The sequence below is a fragment of the Lynx canadensis genome, chromosome D2, assembly GCF_007474595.2.
Source record: "Lynx canadensis isolate LIC74 chromosome D2, mLynCan4.pri.v2, whole genome shotgun sequence".
NCBI lineage: Eukaryota > Metazoa > Chordata > Mammalia > Carnivora > Felidae > Lynx > Lynx canadensis.
Window position 1 is genome coordinate 41,144,183 of NC_044313.2, and position 12,218 is coordinate 41,156,400.

Here is a 12,218-nt window from a genome sequence, read left to right on the forward strand (position 1 = left end):
GCACCTAAACACAATAAAAATTTATCTTTTGCTGTGGACCAGGTGACAGCCTTATCTGTCTCTCAAGGCCTCCAAGGTTGACGCAGTGTGGGGAGGAAGGAGAGAAGGCCAGAGGTCACTCCTGCCCAGTCCCACTGGCCAGAGCTTTGTCACCACTAGAGGGTTCAGGAAAACCACTGTGTAAGCATTTTGGTCCACTGGTCACAAGTACTAGTTCCCCTGTGTCCCTAGACGACTACTCAACACCACTGTGAGCCTGCAACGGTGACCCAGTGAGGCCAGGACACTAAATCTAGTGAGCACGGCCTTTACACAGACACTTGCCAACCTGGCATTGTGTTTCGTCAAATGCCAACCTGGCATTGCATTTCGTTCATGACCCACGAACATGGTCACGGGCATTAGAACGCCCACATTGATGACAAGGGCCTGGGGTGAGAGGCTGAGCCCAAGGCTCCCTCACCAGGGTGGAGCCGACATGTTAGCTGAGGACATGAGGCACAGACTCAACCCCACCACCTGCTGAGAGGCTTAGGAATCCAGTGAGATGGGGCTGCCTAAAGGAATGGCCTTAGAAATGACTCAGTGCAAGTCGGGGGTACACGGGGGTCTAGACCAGGATGCTAGAGTGGCACAGAATGAACGAACAAAGGAACTAACTAACTAACTAACTAACTAACTACAGGGAAGACCAGGACCCCAGAAAGAGGACCCACCCACCATGCAAAGGACACTCCCTTGAGGGTTGGGTTTGGCTGTTGGCCATGAGGCTGGAGGGCTCATGGGGGCTCTGCCAGACCCCATGCTTAAGGCTGCAAGTCTGCCCCAGGCCCCAGGCCCCAGGCTTACCCTTGGATCCCAGCTGGATCCACCTTCATGGGCTTGGACCCTGGGCTGGGCAGCCCTGCAGTAAGGGATTCAGGGACTGTGGGCAGCTGAAGGTGCAGGGAGCTGGTGCTCAGACCCCAAAGCCCCTGCTTGCTTCAGGACACAGTGCTGTCCCACAGGGTACACCTGGTGACAGGCTCTCTAGGGAGACTAGGGAGAGCCAGCAACTCAGTGGTAAAGCAAGGTGTGGGGACACGAGGAGCACACCAAATGCATTTGGAAGGGACGGGACACAGCATCACTCTGGAATCTGCTGGGAGAAACTTTGGGACCAAGTCCTTAGCAAAGACCCAGCCTGGATCAGTGACTCATCTCAACCCCTTAGGGAAAGCGCCCCAGCCAAAAAGCAATTTGTCTCCAACTTCAGGTTGCCTTTCTTAATATCTGCATTTTAGACAGTAATAGCCGTGGTTACAGGCTTGTGTGATAAGGAAAGGGAGGATGTTCCCTGCTTGGCACTGAACTTCATTCTGATCTGTGTTATTTAAAATTCGGAGTGGTTCAGTTCCTGGTTGGGTGTCAGAGGCTAAAGCTTTTTAAGATTGATCTGAGGCCACAATCAGAATTACAGGAGATAAGGTACCTTGAGTGATTGCTTTTTGAAACGTGTCTGCAATTTTCCAAGATGCTGCCGGTGGAAAATCTTATCATGTCCTTGCTAAGGAGCATTTCAGAAGTTGGTTCTTCAGACAGTCTCCCTCCAGACAGAGTGAAAAGTGAAGACTTCCCAGACAGCCAGCCTTTGATCAGCTTGGAGAGAGAGCTCAATTAGAGGGCGATGTTCTCAGAACTATCACGAACCCTAAAACTGAGACGGGTGGGAGGAGTGCAGACATCCCAGGTCCCGCAGGAGGTCCCCACAGGGCTGTCATCTCAAACTGTGAAGGAAGAACCCCCCCCTTCACCCTCCTGGGACTCCTGAATCTACATCAGACCTTATTTTGTGCCACAAGCAATGGTATTATTGGCGGAGAGGATGTTCCCAGAACAAACCGGCGTGGTGGCCAAAATAGGTTTTACAATAATAATTATGACAATTACTCCCTATTCATTCGGCCTTTAGTGCTTACAAAGCACTAGCTCAGGCAGCCCGGTGAGGAGCAAAGGACAGAGGTTAATAGCCTTGTTTTTACAGGTAAGAAACCCGGGCCTCAGCCCAGGAGCTGCTTGAGTCCCACCTCAGTGACAATGTCACAATAATTACAAACCTCTAGAATTATTTTGAAATGTTTATATATATTCTAACTCCCATGAAATGGTCATAAGCGGACTCCACTCCCTGGCTATGAAATAATTCGTAAATCACAACAACACCACTTACTCGGGACAGGCACTGAATCCGGTGCCATCCAGACATTAGCTCACGAAATCTTCAAAACACAGCACGTGACAGAGGGGGAAACTGAGGCTGGGTGAGGCAACCTAGTTCACATGCTTACTGTGGGTAAGCGGTGGCAGAGGAGTGACACCAGATATGTCTGCAGCACATACCTGTGAGGCTCCCGTGACAGCCCCACACCACCCCAGACCTAAAGCGTCATCGTTGCTTACCTTTTTGCAACGTGGGCGGGTCCTGGGGGTGAGACAACTGGATGGAGATGAACAGAAATCTTTGTCACTGTTGCTGCTGTTACCCTCACGGTCAGTCCCCTGGACCGAGCCGAGGCCTCCGGACCGCCGGGTGCCCTGGGAGCTGTTCCCAAGAGGGATCATTTTGCCCAGCGGGCTGCAGCCGCCTCTCCAGCGGGCAGAGGCTTGTGCCCTGGTTAGGCGGCGTGGAGGGTAGCTGTCCCTAGATGTCAGTCCCATGAAAGTTGAGAGGCCTGTCGCTTCCAATGTTTTGAGAAAGGAGGAGGAAGGGAAGATCACCGTCCTTTGCCTGAGAATGACAGAGGGACATTCCGGCTGAGGAAATGCTGGCCTGGCCCTTGACACATGAAGTGAGTAGCGTTCCGTCAGGGAGTTACCGTGGAAAGTTGGCAACAGACCTTCGGGTGTGGGCAGCACCCTGTGAAGTATCTGACTACCCTTTCTTTCTTTTTTTTTTTTTTTTTTTTTACTTTTATTAAATTTCCTTATTCTGATGCCAACATTACGAAGCAAACCATAAAGCTGTCTCACCACTCCATCCCACAGTGCAAGCTGTCACTGCCATTTCTGTATGCTTAGTAACGTGCAGGTTCTTGAGAGAGGGCAGTAACAGAAATTGGGGTGGGATCGTACTACAATTATTTTTCTAGCACCCCCTTTTTTTACTTAACAATTCATATTAGAAGACTTTTGCGGGGCGCCTGGGTGGCGCAGTCGGTTAAGCGTCCGACTTCAGCCAGGTCACGATCTCGCGGTCCGTGAGTTCGAGCCCCGCGTCGGGCTCTGGGCTGATGGCTCGGAGCCTGGAGCCTGTTTCCGATTCTGTGTCTCCCTCTCTCTCTGCCCCTCCCCCGTTCATGCTCTGTCTCTCTCTGTCCCAAAAAAATAAATAAATAAACGTTGAAAAAAAAAATTTAAAAAAAATAAAAAAAAAAAAGAAGACTTTTGCATTTACCTCATTGTGGAAGGCTATACCTGAAATAATTTAACCACTCCCCCACTGATGGACAAGTAAGCTGCTTTCCACTTTTTTCCGTCAGGAAAACAATGCTTCGATGAGCATCATTATACGTGCATCTTTATGCATTTGTCTTTCCTTGGAACAAATTCTCAAAATTCACCACTAGGCTACAGGGATATTTTATTTTAACATTATTTTAGAGATTGCAAAATTGCTTTCAAAAAGGCTTTATCAAATATCAAGCGTATGAGAATGCCCAGCGATGTAGAGAATTTTCCGTGAGCTTCTTTGCCACCCTCGTACCTTCTATGGTAAAGCATCTGTTCAAATCTTTTGCCTACCTTAAAACTGGATTGCTTCCTCATTATTAAATTTTGAAAATGTTTTGTATATTTTGGGCCCAAGTCCTTTATCAGACTCATGATTTTCAAATATTTTCTCATTCTCGGATAGTCTCATATTCTCATTTCTTTTCTTTCATAACTCATATTTTCCTTCTCTTAGTACCTTCTAAGGAACTGTTTTTATTTGAATGAGTCAAATTATCAATTAGTTGTTTCATGAAGTGAGCTTCTGATGTACCTAAGAAATATTTGCCTAATCCAAAGTCATTAACATTTTCTACCAGAAGTTTCAGTCTTAGATTTTGCATTTAGGTCTATGATTCATTTCAGCATATTATTGTACATGATGTGAGCCATGGATCAAAGTTTATTACTTTTGCGTGTGAACATGAAATTGTTCCACTTCCACTTACCGAAGACACTTCCTTTCTTCACTGGATTGCTTGTGTGCCTTTGTCAAAAATCAGTTGTATATATATATATACACACACACATACATATACATATATATACACATGTATGTACACACACACACACACATATATATATATATAACTTTTATGTGTATGTGTGTGTATAAACGCCCTGTTCTGTTTGATTAATCTACTTGTCTATCTTGATGCCAATATCACAACAGTTCTGATTACTATAACTTTATAATAAGTCTTGAAATCTGGCAGTATTAGGTATCCAACTTTGTTGCTGTTTCAGAGTTGTCTGGCTATTGTCAGGTCCTTTATATTTTAGAATCAGCTGGTCAGTTTCTACAAAACACCCACTGGGATTTTGACTGGGATTGTATTAAATCTAGAGAGCAATTTGGGGAGAATTGACATCTGAACAATGACTGGTCCTCTGACCCATGAACGCAGTGTCTCTCTCCATTTATTTATATCTTCTTTCATTTTCACTTATAGATTTTAGTGAACAGATCTTAAACATCTTTTGCCATACTTACCCTAAGTATTTCATATTTTTGATGTAAATTAAAAATGGTTTTGATTTTCAGTTTCCAGTTGTTCAATGGTAGTATCTAGAAATATGATTCAGCTAAGTGCATTTCTCTTGCACCCTTGCAACCTTGCCAAAATCATGTATTAGTTCTAGTAACTCCAAACTGGTAGTTTAGTTTCTGTAGGTTTTCACCAGATTTTCTACATAGACAATGGGTTGTCTGTGAAAGAACTTTTACTTCTTCCTTTTTTTAAATTTTTTTAATGTTTATTTATTTTTGAAAGAGAGAGAGAGATGGAGTGCAAGCAGGGGAGGGGCAGAGAGAGAGGGAGACCCAGAATTCAAAGCAGGCTCCAGGCTCTGAGTTGTCAGCACAGAGCCTGACGTCGGGCTCAAACTCATGAATCGTGAGATCATGACCTGAGCCAAAGTCGGACGCTTAACCAACGGAGCCTCCCAGGCGCCCCTTACTTCTTCCTTTCCAATCTGAACAACTTTTCTTTTTCTCACATTGCTATAGCAGCTAGGACTCCAGTATAATATTTCATAGGAGGTAAGAATAAACACCATTGTCTTGACCCTGGTCTTAGGGGAAGAACTTTTAGTATGGTATTAGCTTTTAGTTTTTTATAGATACCCTTTATCAGGTTGAGGAAGTTGGTTTTATCCCTAATTTGTTGACATTTTTAATCAGGAATGGATGTTGAATTTTTTTCAAATGTTTTTTCTACGTCTACTGAGATGATCTTATCCTTTTTCTACTTTATTAATACGGTGAATTATAGTTTGCCAGTTGTTCCTTATATATTTTCCTTTTTATATGTTGTTTGATGTGCTAAATTCTGGCTGAGAATTTTTGCCTCTATGTTTCTGGGGGATCTTAATCTGTAATGTCCTTTTCTCGTAATATCTTTGGCTAGTTATATGTAAAGATAAAGCTGACCTCATAAAATGCATTGGAAAATAGGCCCTCTTTCTTAATTAAAAAAAAAACAACAACCCTGTGGATAGTATCGGTATTATTTTTTTTAAGTATTTGACAGAATTGAGTAATAAAGCCATCTAAGCCTAGAGTTTTCTTTGTGGGAAGTTTTTAGCTACAAATTCCATTTCTCTGCAAGATATGGGGCTATTTCGCTATTTCTTCCTAAGTGAGCCTCAATGGTTTGTGTCTTTTTGGTCCATTTCATCTAAGCTGTCTAGTTACTAGCATAGTGTTGTTCTTAATATTTATTACCTTATCCTTCTAATATCTGAAGAATCTTCAATGATGTCACCTCTGTCATTCCTGCTATTGGTAATCTTTTTTTTTTTCCTGATTAGTGTGACTAAAAGCTTATCAATTGTATTGATCTCCTTAAAAAACAAGCTTTTGGTTTCATTGATTTTTCTCTATTATTTTCCATTTATTTGTAACCACTCTGATCTTCATTTGTTTCTTTCTTTTACTTTGGGTTTCACTTGCTCTTCTTTACGTACTTTCTCAAGGTGGAGGCCTCAAAGGCCTTTCTTTCCAAATATCAGCCCTGGGTGCTATCACTTAGCCCTTAAGCACTTCTTGAAAAGCATTTCACAAATTGTTATACGTCGTGTTTTTGTTTTTATTCAGTACAAAGTACTTTTTGATTTTTTTTAATTTCTTTTTTGACCTATGGATTATTTAGAAGTATGTTCATGGGATGGCCACATAATTTGGGGATTTTCCAGAAATCTTTCTGTTATCTCCCCGTCCCCCACCTCCACCCAGTGCCCGCACAGTGCTGGGATCAAAGCCAGGCTCTTGACTCGTGGAGGCAGGAGGGATGTGGGCGGCCCAAAGCCAATGCTGAAGGTCTCTTGCTGCGGTAGGAACCACACTGGGATTCACAGAGTGAGCCAAAGTCACGGCCTGGCTCTCCGTGACGGCGTCTTGCGCACCAAGTTGGTCAGCAGCTGCTATCACATATGAGAGGCAAGGCGCTCCAGCGTCAGCCAGGGCTGGGCGCACCTCCCAGCCTGCCCCTGCCAGCAGTGGGACAAGGAGCTGGCTGCTCTACCTCTCCAACTTCCAGCTGCTCGTCCAGGAAGATGGGAATAGTAGTACCTGCCCCATGAGGCCTCCAGATTTAAACAAACAATCCAGCATCGATTAAACAAAGAGCCGGGAACATAGAACCAGCTCCCCAAACAGTAGCTATTACTGCTTTTCTATTTAGCTGGAATAAAAAGTGATGTCAGTGTCAACAACGTTACTCCCATTTTGTGGGTGACAGCTATTGAGGAACAGAGGAATAAAGCAAAGTGCCCAGTTACTGAAACAGCAAACACCAGAGATCATCCCATTAACCAGTGATGGATCTTGTCCACGCCCTCTAATGAGCACGTCTCCCCATGCAGGGGCTGCACTCCTAATTTATTCCCAGTAGCTCCAGATTCTCTAGCAAGAAAGTAACTGATCATTCAGTTACAACAGTTACCAGCTGGTTCTCTGGTCTATTGCTGTAATTTCTCTAAAGCAAAGACATTGTCCTGCCTTCACGTGGCTTCTGTGAGAAAAGGTACGTCTGTGTATCTCCCCTCAGCATGAGACGCCAGCAGCCATGCAGAGGCTCCAGCCACCTGCATTCCTGTTACACCCAGGAATTGCCTGGAAAAGATGGCGTGGGGAGATGAACACTCTGTGAGCACACACAGGAGTCGGGGGCTGGGGGTGGCATGATCATGCCCCTGACCTGGGCAAACACAGATGCAAGCGTGCTTTACTATGTTGCAGACACTGCCGTAATGCCTTCCCGGGATTCGTTCTTCCAATGCTCACAACAGCCCCACAAAGTACTATTATCATTCCTATTTCACGAATGAGGTTTTTGTGAGATTGCACAGAGAGGTTAAGCAATTTGTCCGAGGTCACACAGCCACTAAGTAACTGAGCCAGGATTTAAGCCCAGACAGGTACGCTATGGAAATGGAATTTAAAATAAGTTTTGCGTGGAGAGAGCAAAAAATGTATAGTCAGAGCCACACGCAGTCTGAAGTAAACAAATCTGAACATGACCAAAATGAAGAAAAGTCACAGCAGAGATTAGTCGTTAACAGAGAGAGGGAACAAAGGGAACAAAGGAGGCCCTGCCTAGTACTGGGGCGGGGGGGGGGGGGGGGGGGGAGGAAGGGCTAGAGTAAAGGTGATTGTGACAGTACCCATCTTGAGCAGGACCTCCTGAACAGGAATCTGGTGTCTCAATGCTCCCTAAGAAGTGGGAGTTACTGTGCCATTGTCCAGATGTGGAAACGAAGGTTCAGAGAAGTTAGGTGTTCTGCCTGAGGTCACACAGCCCAAAAGTTCAGGGTTGAGACCCAAACCCAGAGTACCTGTCCCTGCACCCCATGGTCTTTCCCTGCGTCTCCTAGCCTACCAGATTTCAGCATTGGAGAGTAGGGTGGGCCCACCCCCACCCCCTGTCATGTACATACACAGATACCCCAGGCACACGGCATGATCTGTGCTGGGTACCTCCTGTGTACTAGCTGACTCCCACTGAACAAGAAATAAAATCCCACCTTCTGGGAGGGGGCAGAACCGGACTCATAGAGCTGTTGACCTCCCATGTCACTTCAGGGACAGCTATATACAAGAAGCCAGCCCCAGTGACAGCCTTCCTCTCCCTGACCCTCAGAACCTAAACCTTGTGCCCCAGAAAGGCTGCAGATGGCTGCATTAGAATGGGGTGGGGTGAGGGGGGTGGAAGGGGGTAATAATGGGGGCCTTCCTCCCTGCTCCAGATATGCATTTCTGTGCCTTAATGAAGGAGTAACACCTCCACTCCGTCTCGGCCCTGCTTGGGGGCAGAGTTCTTCCAACCACGTGTGTAAACCCTAATGTCCACTCCAGTCCACCGGGAACCCCGTGCAGGCTCCTGCTGGAGCCTGATCCTGAAGCCCCACCCTCTCTCTCCAGGAGCCCTGACCACAGGAAGGAACCCTTCCCCTGCCATCTCATGCCTCCCGTGTTTGTGTTTGTCTCTTTATTTTAGGGATTTATTTCTCTACAAGGGACCCGGGTGACTGAACTCCTTCCTGGCCCCGAGGACGCAGGGAAGCACCTCTTTGAGATCAGCCCAGGTAGGCGTGAGCCCCTGTAGGCTCTGTGCTGGGGCCGGCCCTGGGGGCCCCGCTGGGGGTGTCACCGAGCCTCTGGCCTAGAAGGGCGGATCTCCTTCAGGATACTCCTCCCTGTAGGAACATCAACGCTGTCGCCAAGCACTACTCAGAAACTTGGGACACATCTAAAGGATATTGCAAATTTGGGGGCGTATCAGAAAATCCGGTCAATTGTCTGGGTAATTAGCTTTTGGAAATTGGATTTTAAAATTCACCATAAGCACAAGGGAAACCAGGCAACAGGGATATCTTAGGACGAAGGTCTAAACACAACAACTGGATCATATGCAAATAAGTCCAGGGAAAACCCACTAGCACAGATACAGAGCCTTAAAATAAGCTATATCATGAATCTCAAAACAGAATTGAGCTGTGGTGGGAGGAAGGGGAATATTTTAATCCAAGGAACCGCTATGGTGTTGGCGGCTACAAATTTTTTTTTTTTTTTAATTCCCAGTTTTCAAATGTGATTGTTATTGAACTAGTAGATGTGTCTCGAAGATGAGCCCGTCTGCTTCCAGAAGGGCTGGTTCCGCAGTCGGGTGTTTTGGGTAGCCTGGCCTCCCCCAGAAACAGAGCCTGAGACCAGGCTCCAAGCTGTTTATTCAGAGGGGATTCCCAGAAAGCAGGGGGGAGGAAACAGGGAGGGAGGAAAGCCATTCCGGGTGTGCTAGTGAGTGGATTGCTGCTGTGGGGACCCAGGGTTCAACTCCAGGGGCGGCTGTGGGGACTGTGGGGAGCAGGCCTCAGAGGTGTCTCGCCCATGAAGGGAAGAAGCTGGGGGCTACCCCCCTTAGTTCCACCAGCTGCTTCCCGGGAGCTAACTCTGGCATCTCTGGCCTGCCCTCTGCATGGTCAAGCTCCCTGCAGACAGAAGGCTTCTGGGAGCATTGCAGGCACTTGAGCGAAGAGGCCACCCGCATGGATGGGAGCAGTGAGAGCCGGGGTTCTGGGCAGGGAATCGGCTACAGCCACCTAGTCATCACATGCCTCCAGTGTGCCGTCCAAATTTAGACTTCCTTCTGGGAAGTCGTGGCTGTGAACTCAGTGTGCTCGGGTCTCCCTGGGCTCTGTGAGCCAACAGGTTTACCGTCTCCGAGCAGCACGGCCACCCCACCAGTCTGATGAGGTGGCCTGACTATCTGCTATACACCAAGGCTCTCAGCCCAGGCTCAGGCCAGCCAGCAGCGGCCCGCGGGGAGCAGCAGTGAGTGCCACCAAGCCCGGGGCAGGGACCTGTTCACCTTTGCTCTGTCTTTACTGGGAATTCCAGAAGACACAGGCAGAAGGCAACAGGCAGGAAGCCCCTCCCCGAGTTCATGCCCTGTATGCAAAATGCAAGTATCCCTGGTTTCATTTGGCGTTTCCTACGTGGGCATTGAATCTACTGCAAAAACCTTGGTACTAAAACTGCACATTAGAAGGTGGCAACTGAGGGGTCCCGGAGTGTGGAGTGGAAAAGAGGGGCTTGGTTGGCCATGGAACAGGGGTAAAGGCTTCTGCAAAGAAGATAGAAATGAAGAGGGCAGGGAGGTGGAGGGCCCTGCCATCTGAGGAAGGGGAAGCTGGGCATGGAAGGGAGGCCTGGGAGAGGGGCCAGGGGACCTGCGCCTGGGAATTAGGGAGGAAGCAGGTGAGGCTGGAACTGAAAGGTGGAGGAGATCCACACACCCTAGCCATGAATTCACAAAAGCACTGAGCGTGTGCCCCAAGGACTAGATGGGGAAAAATCACCAGTGTGCAGGCTCTTTATCTGGGTCAGAGCTATTTACAAGGATTTCTTTCACTCTGGAGGGGAAGAAGACCTGTTTGCCACGTAAGGTAACATTCACAGATTCTGGGAATTAAGAAGCAGACGTGTCTAGGGTGCCTGGGTGGCTCAGTCGGTTAAGCGTCCAGCTTCGGCTCAGGTCATGATCTCACGGTTCGAGAGTTCGAGCCCTGCATCAGGCTCTGTGCTGACAGCTCAGAGCCTGGAGCCTGCTTCGGCTTCTGTGTCTCCCTCTCTCTCTGCCCCTCCCCTGCTTGTGCTCTGTCTCTCTCACTCTCTCCCAAAAATAAATAAACATTTAAAAAACTTTAAAAAATAAGCAGACATATCTGTGGGACCATTATTCTGCCTACCACAATGCTCAAAACACCCCCCCAAGGGAGGAGTACTTTTTTTTTTTTTATTTGAGAGAGAGAGCACATGCACACACATGTGGGGAAGAAGAAGGGGCAGAGACAGAGGAAGAGAGAGAATCCGCTCCATTGGCACAGAGCCCCACGCGGGACTTGATCTCATGACCGTGAGATCATGACCTGCTGACTGAGCCACCCCAGGGTGTACTTTATTTGATTTTAAATAAAATTTTAAAATTTTATTTAAAAAGACACTGGGGGTTAGAGAGGATATGACTTGCCCGAGGACACACAGCCAGATGGTATTAGGGGGTCAGGGCTGGCCCCCTGGGCACAGAGCTGCTATCCAGCACTGGCACCTGGTACAGGACCTAGTGTCTTTCCACCTGGGCACAGGAGGTCTAAGGATGCAGTTATAAAAAGGCAGGGCCCCCCGTAGCCCTGTAGCCCAAGCCCAGCAGTGGTCTAAGCACCGGATTCAGCCGGTCCCTAGAGCCACCCATCACTGCCCTCTTGCATTTGCACACGCTGCCCTCCTGAAGGCCGTGGGGGATGTTGGGGGTGAGAGTGAAGGCAGCTGTGAGGCCACTCAAGGAAAGCGAGTTGGTGGTGGGCAGCGAGGGGTCCAGCCAACCTTTGTGGGGCACTGTGCAGGAAGGGCTCAATCGTCTCCGGTGGGCAAATCATTTTGGCTACAAAAGGCCAGGTGGGGCTCGTGTCCACCACACCCGCTGTCCCAGAGGGGGAAACGCTTGACAACTCTTGGAAATGTGGTAGAACCCAAGTATAACCATGCATAAGAATATCTACATGAATTTTAAGTTAGACTTCTATTTTTGTTCTTCAACGGTAAGAAAAGTCACAACTTTTCATCAGGATAGAATTGAAAGTAAACAGAAGAGGAAAAATTATACAGTGAGTGCCCTCTAGTGGAGAAACCTGCCAATTACATGACAGGCCTTACAGGCCCTCCTACCTACTCACCCTTCCACCCTCACCCCACCCCCATCCCTGCACATTTCAGCGAGGCCACACCACTGATGGTTGCCGTGTGCCCACAGTCGCTAAGTGCTGGGACTGCAGCATGAGGCACCTCTAAACCAGAGTCCCACTCTGCACCAACACTCCTGGCTCCTGGATCAGGAGAAAGGAGCCAAGCCCCAGGAAGGGACTGGGGATCAGAGGACCCTGGGTCTCCTTCCCACCTGGTCTCTTCTGCC

The 12,218-nt window shown here is 47.8% G+C and overlaps 1 protein-coding gene across 5 annotated transcripts in view; it reads left to right on the forward strand.

Moving 5' to 3' along the window:
- Positions 1-12,218, forward strand: part of ARHGAP22 (Rho GTPase activating protein 22) — a 175,238-nt gene that overhangs the window by 73,611 nt on the left and 89,409 nt on the right. For all 5 annotated transcript variants that reach the window (XM_030335617.1, XM_030335616.1, XM_030335612.1 and 2 more), the window contains one exon: positions 8,748-8,835. In XM_030335617.1, coding sequence (XP_030191477.1) covers positions 8,748-8,835 — 88 coding nt within the window. The remainder of the gene's footprint in view (positions 1-8,747; positions 8,836-12,218) is intronic.